The sequence below is a fragment of the Pollicipes pollicipes genome, unplaced genomic scaffold (genome assembly GCF_011947565.3).
Source record: "Pollicipes pollicipes isolate AB1234 unplaced genomic scaffold, Ppol_2.1 Scaffold_3087;HRSCAF=3621_pilon_pilon_pilon, whole genome shotgun sequence".
NCBI lineage: Eukaryota > Metazoa > Arthropoda > Thecostraca > Pollicipedomorpha > Pollicipedidae > Pollicipes > Pollicipes pollicipes.
The window spans coordinates 42,680,710-42,707,272 of record NW_023596225.1 but is presented as its reverse complement, the minus strand read 5'-3'; the positions used below and the strand labels follow the sequence as shown (position 1 = coordinate 42,707,272).

Here is a 26,563-nt window from a genome sequence, read left to right as displayed (position 1 = left end):
AATGTCAAGGTAAGCCACTCGTTCGTCGAAACCTGTGTGAAGCGAAGTGGCAACAATGAAACAATTCAACGCCGTGTCCTGCAGATACCGACGCCGTAGTCGACACGTCCAGGCTGGAAATCCTTTATCAACGCAGCCGGACTGAAAATGAGATGGTGGACAGCAGTGTGACTATAAACGCGTAGCCAGAACACTAACAGGCTCGGCATGCGAGAACCACCTGTGTGATGTAACTCGTGCCACGCCGATGCCGGGTTCTGGGCCGAGTTTGTTCTCACATGCACGGGCGTGTGTTTCCAGTACCGACCTCCGGGCGCCTCCCGCAATGTCACGAACCCCAGACACCTTCCGCAATGACGTCACAATTCCCAGACGCTTTCCGTGATGGCGTCACAATCCCAAAACGCCTCTCGCGATGACGTCACACTCCAGACGCCTCCCGCGATGACGTCACGATCCCCAGACGTCTCCCGCGATGACGTCACAATCACCAGTCTCCCGAGATGATGTCACGATCCCCAGACGCCTCCCGCGATGACGTCACGATCCCCTGACGTCCCCCGCGATGACGTCACGATCCATCGCCGGGCCCCACAGACCGGATGTTGTTCTCACGCCTGTTTGCGCGGTTGTTTTGCCCAGTCCCCGGCCCGGGCGACCGTCCGGAGTGCGCTCTGACCAGATGTGAATCAACCAGACATTTGATTAACGCGACCCACGTCTTGCGTAGGTGGCTTTCGAATCGGAGTGCTCGTTATGCACAGCCTGCTGAGACCCCTGGCCCTGCTGCCTCAGTGGAGCAAAGTGGAACAATGCCAGCTTAACCGTCAATCTATTGCCGAATACATGTGTCAAAACGTGTAACAAAAACGTGTGGAGACAAACGTGCCGCGCTATGTCGTGGAATAACACGTTTGCCTCCACACACCACACATTCTCCTCCCTCTCCTTGGATATCTTGGCCGGTTGCCAATTGACCGTCTTTATCCCACCAAACGTTTCCATCGGGATTCCTTTCACCGGCGCCGACTCCGGAGTCGGACCTCGTCTTCCCGACTCGGAATCGGAGCTGACCCGATGTCGTGAGACGTTGTTCGAATTCGGAGGAAGAATGGACGTAATGCATTGGGGATCGGGATCGGAATCGACCACAAGTATGGATTTACGACCCGAAGGCACTGGGACAAGAAACCGTACAAGACAAAGCTTGTTACACAAACCTGATCGGCGCACAAGTATGCACCTGCTGGCGGCTATGGCTTTGAGAAGCGTTCACGCAGCCGGCTTCGAATTCTCACTGGTCACGTGATGCAGGGCGTTATCTCCTGAATTGTGGTAGATCGAGAAAAATCACGTAAAATCCAACACGAAAACATAATTTTGCATTCCAGGGTGCGACCGACAGGCATGTCAAACACCACTAGCCACGCCTAAGACAGAGAAGTGTCCTGCAGCGTCCGCCGGGCTTAAACCAGGGCCGGGACGTAGACAGGTCAAACATCGTCCAACTGCGGGACAGGTCTTCCCACGGGTTGGTGGATTATCCCCCACTTGGTCACTAGCTTACAAATCCACCTGCGTGGACTTGGACTGCGTTGTCACACCATGGACTGCCAGCGTCCATCGTACAATTTCACACTCCGTCGGCTTCAAAACCTGACGAGGCGGGTAACGTCAGTCGTCAGTGTGTTGTGACGTCACTACCCCTGACCCCAACGAGGCAGGTCAATCGCCAACGTGCTGTGACGTCACCACCCTCACCCTGACCCCCAGTACCCCGCCCGGGGGGTGGTTCGGACAGAGGCTGCGACACCACTCGCCGGCCTCCAGTAGTGGTTACAGCTCCCCATCCAGTTTCGCCGCCCGGTCGGGTAGACAGAGCACCGAGACGTCAGTCCCTGTCCGCCGCGACCGGCTCCCAGCAGCAGCCCGGCCGCTGGTCCACACCAATCGATGCACGCCGAGGAGCGGCATGTCCTCACACCGAGGAAAAGCATGGCGCCGAGCACAGATAGCCCGGTGATCGGATCGCAGGAGGACGGTAGCCGGATCGGAGGAGGACGGTGGCCGGATCGGAGGACGGTAGCCGGATCGGAGGAGGACGGTGGCCGGATCGGAGGAGGACGGCGGCCAAATCGGAGGACGGTGGCCGGATCGGAGGAGGACGGTGACCGGATCGGAGGACAGTGGCTAGATCGGAAGAGGACAGTGACCGGATCGGAGGACGGTGGTCGGATTGGAGGAGGACGGCGCCCGCGCGGAGGAGCCGGAGGGAACACGGAAGTTCGCCACCGTCCTGGCGCACCAGCTGGCCGCACGGCACGCCAGAGCGGCTCCGATTCACAGCCTGAACCAAATGAATCAGCATGGATCCAGGTTCACCACCTGAATCGGTCTCAAACACGACATATAAGTCTAAAACGCGAAAAACAAGCGAAAAGCCGTATGCTTGTGTGATGTTCCATTCAGGATCAGATAATCGTGATACGACAATGCAATTTTACGCGGCTGATTGTTTTCTTACCAATTCCGACGCATCAAGTACGGGCTGCAAAAAACATGGACCACAGTCCATTATAGCAGTACATCATGTCCTCACAAAAGAAGACTTAATTGCTTCGTTACAACCAGCATGCCTTGCATCCTTGAAAATGTATTAACCAACACCGTAGCATCTGGTATGGTTTTAAACAAATGCATGCCGCGTGGAGAATGCTGTAAGACAGGGCCTTCTTTCTCAATTTATGTAGTTTAGAACTGGAGCCAACCACTGACTGAGGCGTGCGGCACCATATTTGCCTGCTGCCATGCAACTTATAGTGTGTGGCTTCGGCCACTCCCATGACGGTACGGTATTTGTTCAATTTGACCTTTCAGCCAGGAGCAATGCACATGCCAGTTACGCTGTCCCTGTACCCCAAACTGGCGCAGTTATTGTCCAATGGCAAGGTGGCATTGAGCGCTTTCACTTTGGATTTGCTTCCATCGCATGACATAGCAGCAGGTTTGGCTCGGCTCACGACTCAGTCACTCTTTCCGTGAATCAGTCAGCAACTGATTTGACAAACACAGACCTGCCTGAATCAAGAACTGTTTCGAACAACTTTTTTGAGCCACTTCGCTTCGACTCATAATTCAACTACCAAAGCTTTTCTGAGTCCATCAAATCGCATGATGACGAATTAAGCTCACCTTCGACCTGAACCACCTATAAGCGGCCCAGTTTCAATTGAGGCGGCATAATGAGTTCATGCGTGTTGAACTGGTTACCCGGGCAGCTCAGTAGGTTACAGCGCCTGCCTTCGGATCTACCCAACCGTAGCGAGGTGGGTTCGAGCCGCTTTAGGCGCTCGCTATTTGCGCCTGATTAAGGTCTGTAGCCGGCAGCAGCGGCCGCGCTGAAGGTCAGGTGACGTCAAAGGGCAGGACGGATCGTGCCGAGCATTGCGGCACGTTGAACTTTGGCTGCAGGTCTCTGCCGTTGACCTGGAACTTTGCAGTCAAATGGCGAGGTCACAGCTCAAGCAACAGCACTACTCAGTGTCTGCCCTGATCCCACAAATTCATCCAGTCATAAGGGCCGGACCAAATCTTTAAAAAACGACCATCTCACGGAATCGTAAAGCCACAAAACCAAACCATATATGGTGACAAGCCGCTGGCACATGAATTCCCGCAGTACTTACCGTGAGCATGACTGAACCCGCTCCAGATGTGAGGCTTCCCTATTCCAGCCACACCCCCACCCCCAGCCAGGTTAGGGGCATTACGTTTGCATGGTTACCGCTGCAGCACCGGAAGTCTCCGTGCGTCACTCGGCCGCTGCCGCATTTGGCGTGCTGATTCAAATGTCGACGAAAATCGACAATCCGCACTAACTAACACCCACACTATGAAGTTTTCAGGCCCAACCAACTTATCCTTTCATAAGTTATTTAAATGTTCCAGGTCTGACGGTTCCAGTAAATGAATGTCCTTTAAACAGAGCGTAAGCCTCCGCGCTCACTACAGAACCCTCTGCAATGAGCACACAAGTGTCGTCACCATCACCAAAATGTGCACCTGGGACACCGGCGACAGGCGACAAGCGATTCATCTGCATCAGATTCCAAAGCCAAGGCCGTGCACCTCATGTCATGCCTCGCCGACTCCATCCGCCGGTGCCAACCAATCGCGGACCAATGGGCGGCCGGCAGACAACTGGCGCAGCGCCGCCCAATCCGCGGAGACGACGCTTCGCCGCTGCTCCTGGCCAACGAAGCATAAAGCTAATACTTACTACGCCCTCACCGCCGTGTTCAGACTAGACTGAAACGTTGCGAACAGCACACCCAAGTACGAAAAAGTGACTGTTATTTTGCTCTGAGTAATGAACTTCTTCGCCAGAACCACGGAGAGACGAAGTGAATGTGCTTCCGAAGGGATGCTCTGAAGTGATGGCGATGAGCAATCCGACAAAAATCTGGGCGAAAACAACCATTTCTAATTCAACACATAACTCATTGACGGATAATTTGAGATAACCACGCTGCACCATCAATTGGTTACACATGAATGTGCACTGTCAAATTTCAACTCGAAGGGGGCGCTCGAGTGGAGTCTAATGCACTTCAGTGGGGAGGCGAGGGGGAGATGGACCGATTTCCCATCCATTTTTGCTTTTGTCGAGTTTTTGGTTCTTATCACCTACTGAGGGTCAGTACATATGCTAGCAGAGCGGACAGAACCGCTTAAAACACGACAAGGGCGTCCATGCCAGTAGGGTGTCCATTCAACGCATACGATCATTTGCCTCTCGCGGGCATTTGTCACCACCTTGGCCAACCAATTCGGAGCATTACACTGCGTCCTCGCCCCCATCCATTCCCGATCCAAACTCCAATCTCCGTCAACGGTGGCGGAGATCGCTGTGGTCATGATCTGAACGCGGCACCGCCGCCGGCCCGGGTCGCATTCCCCCTCAGCCCGGCCGAATCAATGGCCCAGCAACGGCACAAGGTCAGCGACCCCCTCCCCCCGCCCTCAACGGCGTGTTAGTCGCCCTCCTGCAGCAGTCGCGGCCACCGGCGGCACATACCGCCCTCCACCCGGTGTTACTCCGGCACGGATCCTTTACCGCGGTTCCGCTAGGAATCCGAGTGGTACTCGGGCCACTCACTCCTTACTAACGGGAGGAAACGCAAAACCAAGACGGAAATGGAGGACGGACAAAAGCACAGGGCTTGAAAAAAACACGACAAAAGACGAGAAAAGATCAGAAAACGGGGCAAAGAAGACGGAGAACAGAGGCGAGAAATATCGCTTAGAAAGGATGGAGACAGAGACGATAAAAAGAGAGCAAGAAAGAGAGAAAGGGAGAGAGAGCGAGAGCGAGAGAGCGAGAAAGCGAGAGCGCGAGAGAGCGAGAGAGAGAGAGAGAGAGAGAGAGAGAGAGAGAGAGAGAGAGAGAGAGAGAGAGAGAGAGAGAGAGAGAGAGAGAGAGAGAGAGAGAGAGAGAGAGAGAGAGAGAGAGAGAGAGAGAGGAGAGAGAGAGAGAGAGAGAGAGAGAGAGAGAGAGAGAGAGAGATAGAGAGAGAGAGAGAGAGAGAGAGAGAGAGAGAAGAGAGAGAGAGAGAGAGAGAGAAGAGATAGTAGATAGAAGAAAATAGATCGAGAAGCTAGAGCGAGATAGAGAGAGAGATGTAGAGAGGAGCTGAGAGTAGAGACGAGATAGAGAGAGATAGAGCTCTATTATCTATAGCAGATCGCTAGAGCCTCCGCAGAGAGACCGAGAGCACGGAGAATCATAGCTCGAGAGATGGAGAGAGACGTATAGAATATAGCGATCGCGCGTCGCTCGCCGACTAGCAGAGAGAGCTCTGGATCGCTCTCTCCTCTCTCTCGCTCTCTCTCTCTCTCCTCCTCTCTCTCTTCTCTCTCTCTCTCTCTCTCTCTCTCATCTCGCGCTCGTCTCTCTCGTCTTTCTCTCTATCGGTTCTCTCTCTCTCTCTCTCTCCTCTTCTCTATCTCAGATCTCTCTCCTCTCATCTCTCTCTCTCTCTACTGTCTCGCCTCTCTCCTCAGCCTCCTCTCTCTCTCATTTCTCTCGCTCTCTCCTTCCTACTCTCCTGAGAGAGAGAGAGAGAGAGAGAGAGCAAGCAATGTCAGCTTATTAGACACGACAGTGTGCATTACATAAATCAATGTTGGACGGCATTCCTAGAACAGGATATAAAGACAAATCAATACGGACGCGGGTCGACGTGTCGAGGGCAAGGAAAACACGGACAAACCGACATAGTCTCGTACCAGACACAGCCATGTGCAGTTCTGCACATCTGAACCAGCCATGGCGACATGGCCACAGTAAGCACTACATGGCTGTAGACACTAGCTTCGTTCCTGCATTCCCCACGAATGCAGGGATTACAGCTGATTACGATCCTGCTGATTACAATTGTCTAACAGCACGCTGGCGCGGCAGACGATCGCCGCTTCAGTTGGGGGACAAGCCATGGTGAAGTGCTGACCTATAAGTGCCGCCATGGCCCCGCAGACACCTGTACAATCGGGGCAGATGACATCGGTCGCCTGTCAATGCATTCGTTGTCGTGGCAGATCCAGCGCCGTGGACGGCCGTCACGTGAGCAATCCTCGATGGAAAGATAATTTTACGGATGCTCAATTTTATTTAAGTATCCTGCTCGCGTGATTACGCCGTCGTAATACAGCTGCGATGATCCTGACGGGATGGGGAATAAACAAGTTGCGAAAAGTCGTATAAAGTCATCATAATCATCAAACGTAATCATGGAACACGTCGCATAAAAAGATCCAGCGTGCGTGACCTCTCCGAAAATTGAAAGTTGCAAGCCGGTCGTGTCGACTACGCGTATGGTTTTCGGGAATAAAAATCTTCTGGAATAAAAATTAACGAAGTGGAAAAGTTATGACAGTCTCATAAACAAACGTGAATATCTTGCATTACAATGAAGAGAAGTAACCGATCATCCAGCTTACGGTCTTGTTGCATAAGGAAATGTATACGGTCTTTTCGCGTAAGGGAAGTATCAGTTGTGGCTTGCACCATTTTTGGGAGATCAACATAACCGTTATCATGGTGACAGAATGTCGATGTCATTCTGACTCATCTCCAAGGGATGCAACGAATACCAGTTGTCGAAAGCCAATGGAAATTGGAGACAGCAGAGATGTCGATTTAGGCAAAGTGCAGGGGGGGGGGGGGGGTAATAGCCCGACAGCTAAAGCTCCGGCAGCAGCATGGTTTCCGACGGATTTAGCCCTCTTTTTATGGCTGAAGGTTACTATCATTCTTTCATTGTGGTATCACTCATCAAAAAGTTCTCTATTTCGGCAGCCAACATGATCAGCGCTGTGTTATTGGACTATTTCCTCAATTATTCTCACATGCGAGAAGAATAGTGGAGGATGGGGCACAGCCACCATTGGGAGGGAACAAGTCAACATTGGGGGGAATGGATACGCCCCCCCCCCCCCGAAATGAATTCGAATCGACGTCACTGGAGGACATTTTAGTCAAGACTAAACCCATCATGACAGGGCCTAGGGAATATAACAATTCGGCTCGCTCACATTTCATCTCTCTGCTGCCAGATCCGCTTGTCATAAATTTCTAGCGCCCATTGAAATGTCAGAATACACGTTTCTAACATCTTTCATCCACTTAGCCAAGTCCGTTTTTGATGTCATATTTGCAGGGTACAAACTGTTAACCTTCAAACAATTTCGAAAAAAATATCACGGAATGGACATCACCTGTGTGCGTCCCCTCCCACCTGTCACACATATAATAGAAGAAAAAAACACCAAACAAAAGGCCGCCTGAAACGAACATCCGCGCTGACTCCCCGCTCCCACCGGGCGCCGGAACTGAGCACCAAAACCAGCGACGAGCTAAACTCGTCAGCGGCCTCCGAGCAGTCGACTTCATTCGGTATCGATCGGCGGCACCACGCGGCCAGACAACGCCCTGCCGAGCGCTGCCGCCGGCGGCCCGAGCCGCTGCCGGCACCTGGCATCGCCGCCCAACAGACGATGCGCGGGAAACGCAACGGACCAACATACTTTTTTTCGTAAGGGTCCGCGCGGTCCGGCTGTCGCGAGTGAGCTGCCATCTATCGGCGAGAATTGTCACCAAATCGGGGTCGACTCAGCTTTCAAGGAGGGATCACGTGTGGTCGGGGAGGGGTGGCGTCGAAGTTATTCCCACGCCGCGCAGCTGGGCCCACTGCCGGCCCGAGGAGGGGACAATGAACCGTCTGGCGCTAGCATGACTGTCACGTCACCCCAGGCAATCAGGGACGAACGAAAGGACTCGATTACATTTCTATAAACAATGCTTCTGTCAGGTTTAGACCTTTCTGTGGCTCATCTCTCCGTACGCCGTGACCTGCGACCTTTTTTAAAGGGTCCGCCGATAGATGGCAGCTCACTCGCGACAGCGGCGCGTGACGGCCGGACCGCGCGGACCCTTACGAAAAAAGTAAAAAATAAGCACCGGCCGACCAAAAACTTAAGTACATTACCATACCCATCTGAAGTAAATAAACACCAGCCAATAGACACCAAAGTAAATGAATAAGCATCAGACCATTGCCGTTATTCTGGAATACGTCGCATATATCTACCAACATCTCAAACACATTGTGGGGATTTAGATCTCTTCATTTCATTCGTGTCTTCAACGGTTCCATTGTCACATGCCGGACTTTATCGGCGCAAAAGCCCATTGAGGTGGTATTTCTCTGAGAGTCCATCGGTGCATATACAGGAAAGAATAGAAACGAAGTCACTTATCTGTATACTTCTGTCATTATACGAATGAATAACATCATCGATGCAAGGCAGTACTCCGTTTCTTTTTTAATAACTATTTTTAAGTTTAGGGAAGTTGAACTCCCTCATGCTGATGAGGCCTTCCTTCTGTCAACGCGGCAAGATCGTGACGCTTCACTGATAAACCTTAATTATTTCAGGAACAGTCATAATGCTCATCTGTGGCGAATTCACAACTTGTATCCGGGCTCTCGTTTCAAAACGCCCACCGACGAAAAGATAGCGTACGAAATGGGCAATTTGTTCTGAAACGCTGGCGGGAAAGTTCGCCTGTGATTCCAAGATCACCTTAAGAGTGCCTGCCATACTCAAACGCGGTCGCAGGTCACGGCATACGGAGAGATGAGCCACAGAAAGGTCTAAACCTGACTGAAGAGGTTCGGAGTATCTTCATGTTCTTTGAGAGACCAAATGAGGTCACCGAACTGTATCGTTTGGGTCCTTTTATTCATGTGGAGCACACTGGGTACGAATACAAAGCATGAATATCGAAAATCATATATTCACATGCAAAACAACCTTAGACCTACTCCGTTGCGTACCCAAGGCGCTGGACTTGCAGGGGGGCTCTTTCATTTCCCCACTGGAATGCCGTAATCTGATGCATAATTCGTCTCCAAATGGCCTCAAAACGCATTGCTGCGGTACCAGATGCCGCTAAAATATACATGTTTCACCAGCACGCCTCCACATAGAATTAACCTTTCATTTTACTTTCCGCGCACAATTATTTACACTCATGTTAATCACCATCCCAACATAGTTGTACCGGAAGTATGTCACACCCTGTAATTGAGTGTCGCTGTCTCACTTTCAGGCTCAGCCACAGTCCAACGTGTGGCACTACGTAACGTGCAAGTAAAATACATTCACCATGCAGCGTGCTACATAATGCATACATACAGGTCAGTTTTGATGGTGTAAGCCGCTACCGCCTCCGTGTTTTGGGTGCAGGATGGTGGGCTTGTCACCCAGCGACGGTGGGTTCGAGTCCTTGAGCGGGCGCATCATTTGGTCCAACGGTGCGGAAAGATCGACTGGCAAATGACCAACGTTGGTCCAACCGGGCGGCCGTGCCGCAGCACTGTATGCCACTTAGAGGCTCAGCACGCCGGACTAGGTAGAGGAGGTATGCTACTTTATGCATTTTTATCGCACAGTTTACATCAGCCGTGTTCCACTTTGTCGGTAACACCCGCTTCGGTTGGCAATATAAGATAGGTTCTTGGTAGTACCACCTCCCTTGCAATACTTCTGAAAACCTCGGAATTTTTATTTGGACTACCCCGCTCTAAAGGGACAAACGCCACTGGAATCCCGTCCAATATATGCAAACAACGCTTCTATTTGCTTTGCTTTTCTCAACGTGTGCTTTGCGTACTGCCCGCAATACATCACCCAGCCAAAATGCCTGTGCAGTTGATATGTCATGACCGTATGAGAGCTTGAAATGTTCTGTTGAGAAAAAACGTAATGCTCGTATAGTTGATATGATATATGATCATGACAGCTTGAAATATTCTGTTTAGGAAAAAGATAAACAGATGTGACGTCATTATCAAACAAATTCAAAGAAGCGCCATGCTACGGCGTTCACTTTTCTAATGATGTTTAGCGCAGTGGCTTTGGGCATTTTGGCCTTGGTAAACACCGTTTACTAGGATGTTCAATGCGCTGCAAGGCTGTGTTTACACAGCAGATACACAGCAGCGACATACCACTGGACCTAGTGACGCATATGTTTAGACTTTCCCCAATGCACTTCTCGCAAAGTGGATTACGCTGTCTGCTGTGCCACATAAACGTTCATTTCTACTAACGTCATTTATGCCCATAAACAGCAGAGTACATTCTGAAAATCACACTTCAGGTGTATCAAAACCCAGATTGTTGGTGTTCATAAAAGCATTTTTCTTTACGTTATGCCAATTTTATGTCAAATTTTGAGCGTGATTGACGTGAATTTCCGCTGAAATTCATGGAGGCCACGATGAATACCTCACTTGGTGGAATGTACAGCAGTCGCAGCGCTGATAGAATTCCAAACATATCCCTTGAACGTCTTGCATGCGCCGAGATCGTCTATTGCAGAAATGAAATCTGGGGCTACAAAGAAAAAGAAAATAGTACTGCGATGAAAAGCTGCCTGCGCAATTTGGAGCGCAAATCCGAGCAATGCATTTACGTCATATTTTGTGTGTGCTTCAGGGACACTCCCCATTGTTGTTATTGCACATAAGGTCCTACAATTTCGCAGGAGTAAGTTTTTGAGCTGTTCCACATTTGCGTGTACTTTTAAGCTGAAACAACCGCTTCGAAGATCATTCAGTGAAGTTAAAAGCCCCCACCCCCTTCCCCTCTAATGACCGACTAGTTTCTAAACTGCACACCCGTAAAGACATGCGTACTATTTCGTGTATATCATTTTAAGGTCATTCAGGTGTGCATGATGCCATAGCAACGTCGTTTAAATGTTGTCACTCCGCACGCCACGCGGCGGTCAACGCCAGGAAGCACAGCATCATCCAGTTGTTCAGATCTGGCGTCCATTAGTGCGATTTACAAACGTCCTGGACGTCAATTAGCTCCCATACAATGTTCAGCAAGCTGCGTAGATTTCAATCACGAATCGCGTTATGTGCCACATAACATAGCAAGTTGGGCACAGTTTCTTCACTAGCTAGTTATTGCTAACCTACGGCTTGAAATTGAACAAGTTCATGACAGCGTCAAGACCGCGTACGTGAACATCCATAAACATTTTAAACTCGCAGATAAATATGCAAAACACCGCGAGAAAGGGTCAAGACACGAACACATAACGATATTTGGTCGAGCCAACATTTCCATCCAGTGCTGGCATCTCTCGGCGAGTTTGAAGTACCGCAAGCAAGTGGCAGTTTCGCACGGCTGGGTTGGCAGTACCTCAACGTCATACAAATGTCCCATGACGCAAACAAACAATGATGCTTTGACGTGAATATTTACTACAAGGCGAAATTGTGTTCTCTAGGGCGGTCTTTCACTTAAAGCACACCAACAGTCATAAGAAAGTTTATTTCATCATATCTGATGTTTGCCTCAAGATCTACAACGAAGGAACATTCCCTTCAAAAGGCCGACGGAAATCTATCTGCTTAAGTGGTCTTCGCAACGTGGGCGGAGGCTTCTAGGTATGGGCAGCATCTTTTACTTAGCAGGTACCTGGAATCCTAATCCGCTTGCGCGGCCCACTTGCTTGGGATGAGTCCAAACCTTTTGATTGGATGCATTTCTGGGACCATCGCCCACGCTTGGCAATGCGTGTTGCGTGAGGCCCCGTCCCACTTTCCGGCCGTGAAATTTTGGGTCGAGGCATAGTTTTGCGGCGAACGCATAAGGCGCAGACACCTGCTCTTTCGCGTAGTCGCTGCCACGGAACGCATGTCATCGCAATCAGAAATAAAGAACAAGTGCCTAAAGTAGTTTGAACCTGCCCTACCACCGGCGGGTGAACCGGAAGGTAGGCGTTCTGACTGTCCGACTGAGCTATCGGGACGGCTGCTTAGTCATTCGGCGAGCTGAGCTATTCGGAATGACTGTGTTTATCAGCAATGTAAATGTCCTTCAAAATCAACATGGCGACCACGTGATCAAACCTCTGCGCCCCGCCTGAGCCTCACACAGCGGCCAGAAGCAGGATGTTGGGGACAGCAGATGGCCAGACTACATCTAACTCCGCTGGGGCGGGCCGGACCATGCCGACAGGCAGGTCACACACCCACCGGGCCGGCTCGCCTCGTAGCAGAATGTCATACCTGTACCCCGTGTTTTGTCGTACCGCATGCCATAACCACGCCATCAAACCACAAAATGTCACACTTGACCCCTCCGGTCGGACAAGCCGCCCAGCGCCGTCAAACGAACCGCTCCATGAGGTCAAACCGCTTCATCCGGTCGGACGCGCTGGAAGAGCTCAGCGATAACGTCCCGCCATCGCCGCCGTATACAAGCACCAGGGCTATCCACATCCGGCAACCCATCCCTGCACTCGCGATATGGCGATATCGACGGAGTCATCGGGCGCCGGCCCGCTCGACACGGGCGGCGACGACCGACCGCCGCGGCCGCTCCCCGGGCCGTTAAACAGGGCCGCGCGGCCAACGCTCCTATCGCGGATTAATTTCCCGCGCCCATTTCATTTGTCGTCGACAGCGCTGCTAACCGAGACCAGATGTGACGGCTGAGTCAAACAGCACTCGGAGGCACAAAACCGACAGCTATTCTGATGTTGATGTGTGATGGTTTTGGCGATCCGCGGGATGGCTTGCCATGAGCTCAGACACAGTGGCAGGTTTTTCGACGTGCTTGAAGTATAGCGTATGTTGTCTGAAATGAGTGCGTGGTTTATATTTCCCCCATTTTAGTTAAGCTTGTCATGTCTTCCTTCCCATAATTGATCGACATATCTAAATTAGCATAAAATAATACGGTGAGTTGTATAAGATTGCAACCAATCCGTAGAGCTTAGCGTTGAATTTCAAATCTTTGTAATTATATGGATTCAATTTCATGCAAACATGCTTTAAGTACGTAAAGTAAACGCAGTTTCTCTTAAATGTGCTAAATAGCGTTTACCTTCCATTTCCATTCCGAAATCACTACCCCTGATGTTATGACCCGAACCGCCACAAAGCAATTACAAATCTCATTACCCATAACCATCCATCCTTGCCGCCCCCACCCCTGCCCTGTGTCCCTACGATCTCCGGCAGGCCAATATGGCGGGCGAGACACCTGGCGGCTGGTGGAGGAAGCACGGCGCCGTCGCCGCGCGGGCGACCGCCGGTGAGCCCCGGCACCGGCCGCTCGGAGCCGAGGCCCGGCCGCCCGGCACACCGGCGCCCCAGCGGCGCCCGGCAGCGCGAGGTACGCGCTGCCCGGACCGCCGCTGTCGGCACACGACACGCCGGGCCGGCCGGCAGCCCCGCCGCCGACGCCGCCCGCGCCGGGTCGAGGTCACGGCACGCTCTCGCAGCCGCAAGTGACGACTGTGCGTGACCGCAGAAACGGAACTCCCCTCGGCACACGTGGGCCGGCGGCGTGTTTACAACGCGTAATGTGCGCAGCTGTACATGGCAAGCGCAACCATTTTAAGGTGGCGTAGCACGCCAGGTCGTGTCCGGCATAAGCTTCACGAATTTCAGGACTAGCGAACGATAAGGTACTTCGCACTTCAGGACTTGTAATCTGACAGTTGGCCGTCGATAGCTGAGCCGAAAGCTTCCTGAATAAAAAAACGCTGTTCTGCCACCAACGAGACGAGAAAAAATGACGAGCAAAGCGCGCGTACGGTATCGGCGCCGGACATGGGACCGCATAAATCATGGATCCCGAGAGCGGATAGCTCAGATCACACTTACGAAAAACGCGTCTCCGAACTGTCAGCCAATATGTTACGAATTTCATTAGTGAATTCAATATTTATGTTCTCCATACAACCGAGTCAGCTCGAATCGGAACTATGCAACCAACTGACGCTTGCAAGCTTGGTAACCGAACAGATTTCAGTAACAAAGCTAAAATAAATGCTTCTGCGGCACAAGACATAGGGGAAAGCCATTTAATGCTGATTAAGATCAAGACCACATTAAACACTTCAAACAACACGGCCTTGTATTCTTCTGAGGTGCAAATATTTTTTTACGGGTCCAATCATCCCAGGTTGAGGCGGCGACGAACCTCTATTGTCCTCGTTGATGCCCTTACCCAGGCCGCTCCCTCCTTAGACAAATACAACGTTGTAACAATATATGCAAACATATAGCGATAAGGAAACCATCCTTGCTTCCTACTGCGGGCAGATCAGTGTTTGTTACAACATTCCTAAAAAAGGGAGGTCAATGCCCGTGAGACGTTCCCTGCGGTGACGTCTACCTTTTTTCCCTGATGAAATGCCGGGCACAAATTCAAAATAAGAAAAATCACGAAGCTTCCGCTTCTGTTTTAGACTATTTTTTTAAAAACGTAATATTTTCCATGGCATCTCTGTTCGGTACCACACCAATGGCCATTCCGGAATTCTGGCGCGCCGGCCGTCTGTTACAGTGTAACTCGCCGAATCAGTTTGGTCTCCACACAACCGGGGTCGATTCAAATTGGAAACAAGCATAAGTTGTCTTTTTTTGAAAAGCTGTTTCCATTTGAAGATACTATCTTAAAATGTCCAAACGCCAAATGACACTACAAATACAAGCACGTAATGCGTCAATATTCAGTTAAACTCCCAACGCGAACTTAACAGCCCGCCAAACTTGACTGCATACGGCGCTCCAGATATTACCGGCAGCGGTCTTGAGAAGGGGGAAATAGACATCAATAATGAAATGACAATTTGGCAGTTTGAAATTACAAAAAATAAATGCATGCCGAGAAGTAAGAACAAATAGAGGGCAATACAACGCACCACTGCGTTACAATTAAACATGAAATAATGCAAACTCGGTGCGCCTGGCAGCGATAGTCCCTGTACGTGGATGGCGGACCTATTGATTTCTGATGCAGCAACGGTAGTGGCTGACAAGATAATGCTGGCATGGTATCTTGCAGTCCATAAAAGGCGATTTTTTAAAGTTTTTTTTTAAGCGAATGCTACGTAGAGTGCCATCGCTCCTATTCTAAACATGGACTCGAGCTTCGACGCCTCCTGAGTTATTCTAACATCGTGTACAAATATCACAATCCGTCCAAAATCGTCTTGTTAGTGCATAAACATGTACATAACAGGATACTCTTTTTCAGAGAGTAGACATATCGACAGGCACCAGAAACAAAACATCAATATCTTGCACGGCACATTGCACTTCCCAAGCACCCGAACCGCCCACCTGGCTGCGCCGGAACACCACCCAGGGGCGGCGTCAGGGGCCGGCAGGACGGGCGGCCGGGCGGGCGGCCGGCCCGGGATCAATGCCTACCTGGCCGTGGCATTCGAGCCTGCCGTCGGGCGTGTGCTCGGGCAGGAAGTAGAGCCGCAAGCAGGCCAGCCGCTCGCCGCTGCCGCCCTCTTCGAAGATCAGCTGCAGCTCACCCAGGCACACCTGATCCTGGCCCGTCCACAGCTTCACGAAGAAGAACTCGCCCAGCGCCAGCACGCGCCGCCGCCCGGCGCAGGCGAAGCTGAACGCCTTGTAGAAGACGTAGGAGCCGTGCTGGCCGCACGAGGCCCCCACCACCTGCGGCGACAGGGAGAGGTCGTCGAACGCCGGCTCACACGGGCCGGTCTGGTCACGCTCAATGGGGACGGAAAAGTCGCCGCGCACGGTACTCGACGGTCATCTGCTCAGGGCGTAGCGGGCCCACGCGCGCCCCGGCACCCGTCAGGCCCAGGTGACCCCGGGCGCCACAACATCCAACCCGAGACGACCCACGAGGACGAACGACTTCCCCGACTAATACTGAGCCCAGAATGTATTATTAATAGTCGCAACCAACTGCCAAGGTCATTGGCATGGCAACGCCACCGGAGTTCTCGGCAGCGCGGCACGCGAATCCCGTCGGGAAGTATGCGGCGCCACTCCAATGTGGCCCTCCGACGGGGCTCACAATGGTCAGTATCATCCCGGCAGAGGGCGAGGGGTTCACGCTGCCTGTCCTCGGCGTGCGAATTGTGGGCGGACGTCAGGAGCACCGCACTTTGAGTTCGGACGCTAAGCACACATCGGCACTGAGCATTCGGAGACAAGCGAGTCATGTTGCATCGCCTCTCTTGTGGTGTCATCGTTCCAGCGGACACGGCGGCTATCGCCATTTCTCGTTTCGTCCTCACCTCCCGTCAATGCAAGTTGTCTGAATACAGTTTCGGTTCAGTTCCGCGAACAATTCGACATGTCTTGGAAGGGCGGCTTTCATAATTCCTACAATGAACAAACGTTGACCTCGAGCTGTAGCGCTCGGGACGTATTTGGAATGTAGCCCAACGGCCAATGAAGTCGATGGCGCCGGTTCGCAATTCGTTACGGCGCACTCTGCTAACGTCAGCTCTGAGATTGTTTCGTTTTGTTTCGTCACCACCCTGGCTATTACTCAGCAAACGGAATTCACAGATGACGTAAGATAACGACTCTCTATACGTAGAGGGGACACATGTGTAACTTACCGGAAAACAAAACGAATCTCGCAAAGCTTGACATTAACTGTCATGCACTTATAATTCATCGCGGTGACCGTACAGCTCTTAAGAGCATCATGTGAAATGTCACGATTAAAATCTGTTTAAAACCCAAAAGTACGTCAATGCCCTAAATGCATCATATCCAAGAAAAGATTACGCCAGTAGCGAAATTATCAACTCAGCGAGCACTCACTCCCACTAAAACGCGCCCCTGGGTCCGCCGCTGATATCCTTCTACGCCATCACTGACGATGTGGTTCTTTGTCCTCGAGAGTTTCGGCGAGAATGCGTCACGATCGAACAGCAGCCAATGACACCAACACATTCAAATAATCTCATTTCAACCCCTCAAAGTTAAAACGATGCAATAAGCTGCATTCTGGGACCACAGGTCCAGTACCGCCAAATGCCGATCAATAATGAAAGCCTCAGGCACGATGTCATCAAAGGACGTGTTATATTTAACTAGGCTATCAGCCAATCAAATCACACAAAACATCTACAATGACATTCAGCTCCTTTGTCGCAAACAAAATTAAAATTCACTCAAAAACATTACTGCAAATATGCGCACACCGCCTTTCCCCGCCGACTTTCCCCAGGCGCCGTGCGAATTCCCCGCTCTCCCGCTTCTCAGGTCCAGTGAAGTCGAGGGCAAAACTGTAAGCTGGAAACACCTGCAGAATATTTTCGCCCATGTCTTCCACTACGACCACCAAAAATAAAAGGAAATAACGTCAAATCATACCCTGAGACTTAAGCTATCGAATGAACGTGAACTCTTACCTGTATGTGCTGATTTGACATTTTAAAATCAATTTCAATGCAGAGTCGCCCACATAGCACAATCGGCGCGAGCGCACGCTCCCCGGTTCTATTTACTGTAATTACATGACGTCACGCGAGAACCACTAGTTCAATAAATGCACAGTAGATGGCACTAGTGATAAGACTGCTGAAATCGCAACATCATTCGACAAAAGTATCACTTGCATAAATTATTCGTCTACAAACAGCGTTTTCATTACACTGCCTAGTTACAATTCAAACATTGGCCTCCGATTTCCTGCGTCACTTTACGATGATTTGTTACATTTTTGTCATTAAAATTCTGAAATGTCAAATTGTTTTAGACCGAGTGTAACATCTTTCGTCTGCCCACCTTGAAAGACAGATGTATGATTTCGGCGCACGTGCGACGTGTACAAAATCAGTGGTAACGCTGCTGTGAATCACTGGGCGGGTGTTAGCATCTCCTAGATACCTTACGCCTGACCGCTTGAAGTTTCAGCAGACAAAAAACGTGTTTGTTTTGCTGTATTGGTGCTTAGAAGATACTGTAATTCAGAGACTTGCATGATTAGGCAACGTAAATATTTGGCCATTCTTCAGGTCGGCTGATAGTGGACGCTGATCAATTTTTGATAGCCGTGCGGGATTGCCGCGCTCCAAAATGAGCTAAAACAGGCAGATGTTGGAATGCAGTTAGGAGTAGAAAGATCAGTCAGCAAAATCACTGATAAAACATGAAGCATTGACCGAATTACTTGCCTTGTCTTAACTTGTCTTTATCCCCAGGAAAATTTACAATACTCAAGGATGTGATATTTTATCACATATATTGCAAACCTTAATATTATACAGTCCGAGCTCCAAAATGTAACAGATTGTATCTTCATTGAGTCAAGACATTAGATGACCCAAGCATTCATCAGAGTTATGTCCATTTTTTGTGAGCCTGTAAACTTTGAGGTTATGTTGTGTCCAGTGCTACCCATTCCCATGTGCATTAATAATATACTAATGTCTTGCATCACATGTTCTGGAATATAAAGGCAGCATGCACATTTAAAATTCATGATTTTTTTAGCCTATTTTGCATATTTTGTAGCATTCATTCATCATTAATAGGTTAGAGGCAAGTCTGCCATGCATCTGCTAGCTGGGGTGGTTGGAGGCTGGTTCTAGCTGTTCATAAGAAGCTTTGCTGCAATAAAGTAAATTTATAGCATATTTGGCACATTTCATGACATTGGTGCATCACCAAGATGTTTAGAGGTAACTATACCATGTGTCTGTGAGGCAGTATGGGTAAGGCTGGTGTTGTGATCAAGTACAAGTAACTGCTTTGGAAGTGGGAAAATAAAGAATTAATGTTCAACACCTTTCACCATGTAATTGACCTGCCAAAAAACCAACCATGATTAATGTCATCATGCAAGTTGCATATGGTAACTTCTTTATCATGTGAACATGATCTTTAGAGCTAGATCAATATTTGCTTGCATGCACCATCATTTCTTCATGCTGCTGGATGTTTGGATGACTTTTTCCCCATGGCTGCAGCATGTGGTTGCATCTTGCCAAAATGTTTCACTGGGTGTGGGCAATATATGTTGGGATCTCTGAAAATTATCATAATTGCCTTCTTGTGATGTGTTGTGGTGTTGGATCATGTTACATCAGTGAGAGCTGCTGATAAGCATATGTACCATGGAATGTCTATTTGTGAGGTCAAACTGAGGGGCTAGATGCAAAATTATTTGTTGAGGGGTTAAAACTGCTTGAGTGGTACTTTCAGGGTGCAAGTGGAATGTGCTGTATAGCAGGCACATTGTGCCCAAATCTGGTTTAGCAAAATATATGTGTGCTGCAACCACTAGGTTTGTGTGAACTTCTTCAGTTAATGATGTGTTGTAGAAGCAAGCACAAACTTCTATTTCAAGACACTTGTTATTGCTATAAGATCACATGATTATGTGTTTGATTATTGTGCATGAAACTGACATAAAGGGTTGGTGCTGGTGCAATATGATCACGGTTCTGCGCCACTGAAGCTGAAATAGATAAGTTTTAGTGTGCTTGTGACCAACAGGTCTTTGTTCGTTCACTCTGGCCTGTTGTAGAGGGCGCTACTAGTCCATGTTCATTTCTTCTGCTAGGTGGCGCTAATGTACGTGAATTCTCAGATGGCGCTCCGTGCGGCACGCGGAGAAAAATATGACTCCTTTAAAAGTAGCATAATGGGCGGTACATAAGTGAAGCTGCATTGGGGGACAGAGCACCCAAAAAGGATTGTTAAAGGGAATATTGCACATTTGAAGACACTGAAGAATGCATCAGATATGATGAAAAAGGCCCTCTCACTAATAACTATTGGTATGCTTTTTACGCGGGAAAGACTGCCCTGGATAGCACAATTATATGTTCAGTAAATATGCTCCTCAATGTGTTATGGTTTGATCACGTCATCGTGCCTTGCACAACATTGATTGCGAGCCGATTGACGGCCGTCATACTTGGAAATCGGGCTCACGAACCGTATGAACGCCTCGATAGGTATATTTGCATCGGCCGTGCTCGCTGCATGACTTTGAGATTCCAGGATTTCAGTGATGTTATCATGGCGTCATGAATGCCAGGATGATTCTGAAATACTTTCGCCGATATACCTTTTCCCATTTTTGGGGGCGTGTTGCTCACACACTAGAGGGGCTAAGGTCTTCAGAAGGGCAGGATTGGTAACAGCACCGAAAGGTCTTCAAGATGGCTATTTCAGTTCAAACCCTCATAAAAATGGGGAACGCTCTCTCTTTAAGCATGAACTTTTGCGAGGGATTGAAGGAAAACTTAAAAATTAGCATTGTAAAACACTTTTTAGCCCCAATAAATCATGCATGAACACCTGTAATGTTCACACATTTCGGCTTTACCGTTGGTCTGAACCAAGCAGGTGGACTGAAACTAAGTGTTCTAAAACTACAAAAACTAAATTTACTTAAGTGCTACCATACGAAATTGCCATCAGGTGGTATGCGCTTCCAGCTGAGTCCGTGTTACGAGCATAAATGAGCGGAATTACGGAGGCGTGAAGAGCAACTAAGCAAGAGCAACAACAAGAAGAGCAACCAAAAGAGCAACCAAGCAACCTGCAAAATGAAATACATCATTTGTCGGAAGACGACAGCCTTCAAAATATGTGTATCGGATTTTCGAAAGACCCATTCCCCAAAAAGTTAGTCGCGCGGAGAGCAGCATCCACTTGGCTGAATGGAGGGTGCCACAAAGTGTGCGAAACGAGCAGTCACTATTGTTCGCGCTGGCCCATCTGTCTCAGTGAATGTTTGTTTTGATTCAGTGCTTCAAGCCGTTTTTGTCCAGTAAGAGGGGTGCGTGCTTTTCGAAACTGTGTGTTTCCCGTCAACTCGTAGCTCTGAGCGACCCAGACTTGACCTGAAATAAGAGGGAACCGAAAGAGTTCAGAGGGAGAACGTCGACGGAGAAGGTCGACGGAGTGGGACGGACTCTGCAGCATGTACGTAGGGCCCCCTGTTGGCCCCTAAATGGGCTTCTGTCGGCGTACAAAGTGGCCTTCGCGCTGACGGCTAAAAACGGCCCGGGCTAACTTGAACCAGAGGCCCTTGCCAGCCTTCAAGGAGGACCCCGTTGAAAGACGCCCCTTCTCGACTCTTTGAGGAGGGTTCCCTGCTGGCCGGAAAGGAGAGACGCCACAAACCTGCTGCTGGGGTCCCCGGCCTGAGATCCCGGCCGGCGGCATCACGACTCAGCACGCGCAGTGAAAACCCGGATGTACTTCATGAATACAGAAACCTGAAGGTCTCTTACCTCAGAACTTGATCTTGACGCTCACTTGACCGGCTCCTCCACTGGGGGCGCTTCCCGGACCGCGCTTTGGCGGCAATGCTGAATCCTCGATGCTCCAGCGTTCGCCAGCTCGAGAAGTGCATGCGTGGCACCGTTTACTGTGGCGTGACGATGGGTGTTCATGACGTGACGGTGGGTGTGCATGACATGACGATGGGTGTTTATGACATGGCGATGGTTGATTTAATAGCCGTCGCTGTTAATGTTGTTCTCGGTATGCTGAAACAGGACCGTCTCGCATCATTGTTGAGCTGACCTGGAATGTGTTAAGTCGCAGCTACCGAACAGATGGAACCAGCCTTCGCGATTTCACAGGGATGGACCAAGTCTTCGTTTTTTACATGGAGATAGAATCAGTCTTCGTGCTTTGATGGCGTGTTAGTTCAGGGCTTTTCAGACTCGGAGAACGAATGGTAACAATGAAATAAAACTGGTGCAATCATGTATCGTTTGCCTGGTACCCAGGCTTTTACAGATCGTAATAAATCGTCAATTTTGCTTCGGCCCTCGCAATTGCTCTCGATGCTTTACTGCTACGTACTTCGCTGTGTTGCACATTGTACTGACAAACGTGGACGTGACCTGTCAATCGTGGTCATGGACACCTCTATCATGGGCCGCTCCAGAGAGCGCAAAACCCCGGAACGCTCACGTTTCAACGCGCAGCGCCGCTATCAGCAAACAAGGCAAAAGCAAGCACAGTGCCAGCTTGCTCGGAGTCAGGCAGGTGTGCCACTTCCCAAGATCGGTCGAGGAGGGCGAGGGGCGGAGCCGATAAGGTTGACCTAACTCACCCCAAAACCGGATTTCCCCTTGCATTTGGCCGCCGGCCACAGTTATGCCAAGCGCCCTGACCGAAGACTTTCCCCTCCTCAAATTATGAGCGCATCGCTGCCGCATCGTATGATGCAGGAGCGCCACGAGCTTGAGGAACAACTGGCGGGCAGTGACCACATCATTCAGGCAAGCCGGCTGCGAGTGGTGCGTGCCAAGGCACCCGTTGTTTAGGTGCGAAGGCACCGGTCTGCCGCAGTGGGATTGGAAATAGCTCATCCCCGCCGATCGGTCCCGGACCGCGCTCGCTCCAATTACCAGCTGCCGGCACTGACGTCACCGCTGCGGCCGGCGGCGCGTCAGCTGAACGCTGGCGGCTATTTTGGCGCTCTGTCGACAAGGACTGGCGCCTGAAGCAACGTCGATGACGGAAGCACTGGGCGGAGAGGGATGGAGTTAGATTGGGAAGTCCGTCAGTGTGGCGGGCCTCCCGCTGCTGCCTCCTGAGAAGACCACCGCAGTGGCCTGGGAAGTCTGTGGGTTCTTAGGCACAGGCTCGCCTCCTCCGGCCATGTGCCAGGTCAGTAACCAATGGACAAGATGGCTCTGGGCTCTCGAGGAGTCCCGGCAACACGAGAAGTCCGAGGATGGTGACGGAACACCTAAGTCTACCCAGTGGCTTCCAAACGTTCAAGTGGCTTGAAGACGTTACGCAAGTTGTTAAGTGCATTTGCGAGGAACATTATTGACATAGATAAAACACTAGTAATAGCCTTGCTGCTCTGAGAAGATCCAAGAGAATGGAGGTATAGGTGCGTTGATATTTCGGCAACATGCCTTTATCGAAACAAAGCAGAAGCGCTACTGGAATAGCACAATGGCACTCCTGCTACTGCTCCGATAAAGGCATTTTGCCGAAATATTAACGCATCTTTATCTCCGTTCTCCTGGATTTTCTTCGAGAGATAAGGCTATTGCTATTGTCTCATCTATGTAGCTTGAAGACAGTGAAAACCCCGAAACATTATCGAGACCAGGAGAACATAATTGGCTGTGGCGCTGTTTGGGGCCCGGGATGGTCAACAGACTACGGCGAGCAATAAACCCGTAACGAGCGGGGGTCCAAGGCGGCCAGGGAGCCGGTGGACGGTCGCGGTTATTACCCTGAGATGTGTAACGCTCTCCGATTTCGCAGCATCCCTGGAAAACACCCTTGGAGCGCCCGAGACGGCCATTGGGCTTCCCGACACTGGCATTAGGAGGCCGTTAGACGTCCAGTGGGCCCAAGAGGGTACCGTCCCTGGAAGAGTTCCGGGAGGGGACGGGCCCTGATACGGCCTGACGTGATCCGACAGACGAAAGGTGATTCGTAACGACCAAGTGGCCTGCTGGAGCTTGAAATGGCACAGGGACCGCTGGATGATCAAAGATGTCCGTGGTTTCCACGAGACATTTATATTCGCATTCCGAAGCGTGTTGGGTTAGCCATGCGTTAGCGTGAAATTTTGGCAAGACTCTTCATGATGTGTGAAGACAGCCCAGCGCCACGGTGGGGGATTTGGCCGTTTGACTTTCATGGACCATGAATATTCAGTCTGGTTAACCCGACAACCCTGCGATACATTGGCGCGAAAGCGCTACGTTGGCGCTGGACCAAAGACAACGTACGATCTTCTAAATGATCCCTAATTGGCGCCCCTTTGACATCGGGCTGGGAAAGCCGTATGGCTACTTCATACGCCAGTGCACGATGCATGTTACAAATCGACACGAGGCGACGGAAAGCGCAAGCTCAAACTCCATTGACTTTGCATTAGACTGGAAATGGTGTACAGTAATGCCAGATTCGGTTTCCCAGTGACGTCAGTTTAACTCCACGTCTATGTACGGTGTATTTGCGGCGAGGTTTATTACGACGTCTGGTGCACTTTGCGGCAGACTGACTTACCAAGAAGTGTTATGCGGCGGCATATATTAGCTTGAGACCGTGATGACGCACAATCACCTGAACGACCCAGGGTTTGCTCTGTGGTCTAAGATGTCGCACGGTGTTTCTGTACTACGGTGGTTGGTATACGCCATAACGTCAGCAACAAATGGCTGAACGCAAGGATTGAAGAGCCGTCGTATTCGCGTATGACGAGGCCGAGCACGTTTTACTGCGCCCTCCTTGAAGGGTCTATTTGACCATGAGTTGTTCCAAGAGTGGCTTCGTTATGTCCATAAGGGCGTTGCATTCTGCTTGTGATGTCGAAGTGAACTATTATGAAGCGTAGTATTTGATCGGCATTAGCAGCCTGTGTTGTGGCGTTGGTATTTGATACGTATTTGCATCAGGGTGGCCCTTTTCATAGGATTTTAAAAGCTTTTATTCGGACCTATAGTTTCCTTTCGGTTTAACCAAACTGCTACACGCCTGGTGTCATTGTCATCGTACAAAAGAAAAGGTCGCTTAAAGCCTCTTAACTCTTTTTCATTTTCGTTTTTGACGTTCTGTTCATTAGGTGCTTTTTCTCCGTCCCAATCTGGAATCTAAAGCACTCCCAATCTGGAAGCTTACACCGTCTGTTGTCCCTACCAGCCTTTTGTTGACGGCTCTAGATGGTGCACGGGTCCCTAGACGACAATTAATGACGCGGCGCTGGTTCAATTAATGCCTGATAAAACACACAACCTTCAATATCAGAGGCGATAGGGGCGATAAGGTGATACTGTGCCGTCCTGCGATTTATGTACCATATCGCTGTGTGCATGTTGTTTAGGTTGGCACATCTTTTGGCATCGCCCAAGCAGGGCCAGCCATGGGGGATGGTCGCACCAGCCACTCGCCAGAGCCACGGCAACGACCTGGCTCACCGGAGTCAGCCCAGCGGCCGGTCACCAGCGACCGCGCAGCGGCCGGCTCCACCAGAGCTACAGCGCGGTAGTCGACCGCAATGGAGCCAGCGCCACGAGCGATCTTACCGGGGACGACGCGGCGGTCGACTGCACTGGTGCCAGCGCCGCGGGCGATCTTACCAGGTACGACGCGGCGGTCCACCGCACTGGAGCTCGTGCTGCAGGCGATCTTACCGGGGACGACGCGACGATCAACCGCACTGGTGCCCGCGCTGCGGGCGATCTTACCGGGGACGACGCGGCGGTCGACCCCACCAGAGCCAGCGCTGCGGCTGGTCCCACCGCATGTAAGACGAGGCTCGGCCCACCTGACGAAGCCCGGCCCCACCGGAGCAGGGACAGCTCTGTCGATTGCACCGAGTCTAGAGCGGCCTCCGGTTACACCGAAGCCCGGCCTCACCGGAGCAGGGATAGCTCTGTCGATCGCACCGAGTCCAGGGCGGCCGCCGGTTACACTGAAGCCCGGCCCCACCGGAGCAGGGACAGCTCTGTCGATCGCACCGAGTCCAGGGCGGCCGCCGGTTACACCGAAGCCCGGCCTCACCGGAGCAGGGACAGCTCTGTCGATCGCACCGAGTCCAGGGCGGCCGCCGGTTACACCGAAGCTCGGCCTCACCGGAGCAGGGACAGCTCTGTCGATCGCACCGAGTCCAGGGCGGCCGCCGGTTACACCGAAGCCCGGCTTCACCGGAGCAGGGACAGCTCTGTCGATCGCACCGAGTCCAGAGCGGCCGCCGGTTACACCGAAGCCAGTGCGGCGGCAGGCCGCACCACTCACAATGTCCGGTAAACGTTAAACGCGAGTGAAAACATGGCGGAAGAAAAATTTCTGGTATTGTTTCCCACCCGACAGTGCATTGCATCCGGTGACTGCAATGCCAAGAAAGATGTCCTTTGAACTACAGTTCATATACTTTGAACAGACCCTTATTCTCCTTCAGAATACACACAATGATTAACTGTCATTTAGAATGAAGTCGCTTGTTTAGGTCAGGCGCTGACATTTTTGGTATTAACAAACGGCCTTGTCCGTCAACACCACCGCAATCTGTGCGTGGACGTGCGCGTGTTGAGGTGTGTCTTTATGTGGTACTGTACCGAACAGCTTCGGCAGCAAAAATATTTTGGACGTGGCAAGCAAGATAGATCCTCATTGGACATGACGCAGATCCACAACCAACCACCATTCTACCTCCGGCCGCAGTCAGGCACTCGGAA

The 26,563-nt window shown here is 50.8% G+C and overlaps 1 protein-coding gene across 1 annotated transcript in view; it reads right to left on the bottom strand.

The window, feature by feature from the left end:
• Positions 1 to 17,867, bottom strand: part of LOC119090199 (AT-rich interactive domain-containing protein 5B) — a 31,796-nt gene extending 13,929 nt beyond the window's left edge. The window contains exons 1-2 of the mRNA XM_037212987.1: positions 17,795 to 17,867; positions 15,813 to 16,070 (exon numbers count right to left, since the gene is read on the bottom strand). Of these exons, the coding sequence (XP_037068882.1) occupies positions 15,813 to 16,070; positions 17,795 to 17,815 (279 nt within the window). The 5' untranslated portion in view covers positions 17,816 to 17,867. The remainder of the gene's footprint in view (positions 1 to 15,812; positions 16,071 to 17,794) is intronic.
• Positions 17,868 to 26,563: the final 8,696 nt, after the last annotated feature.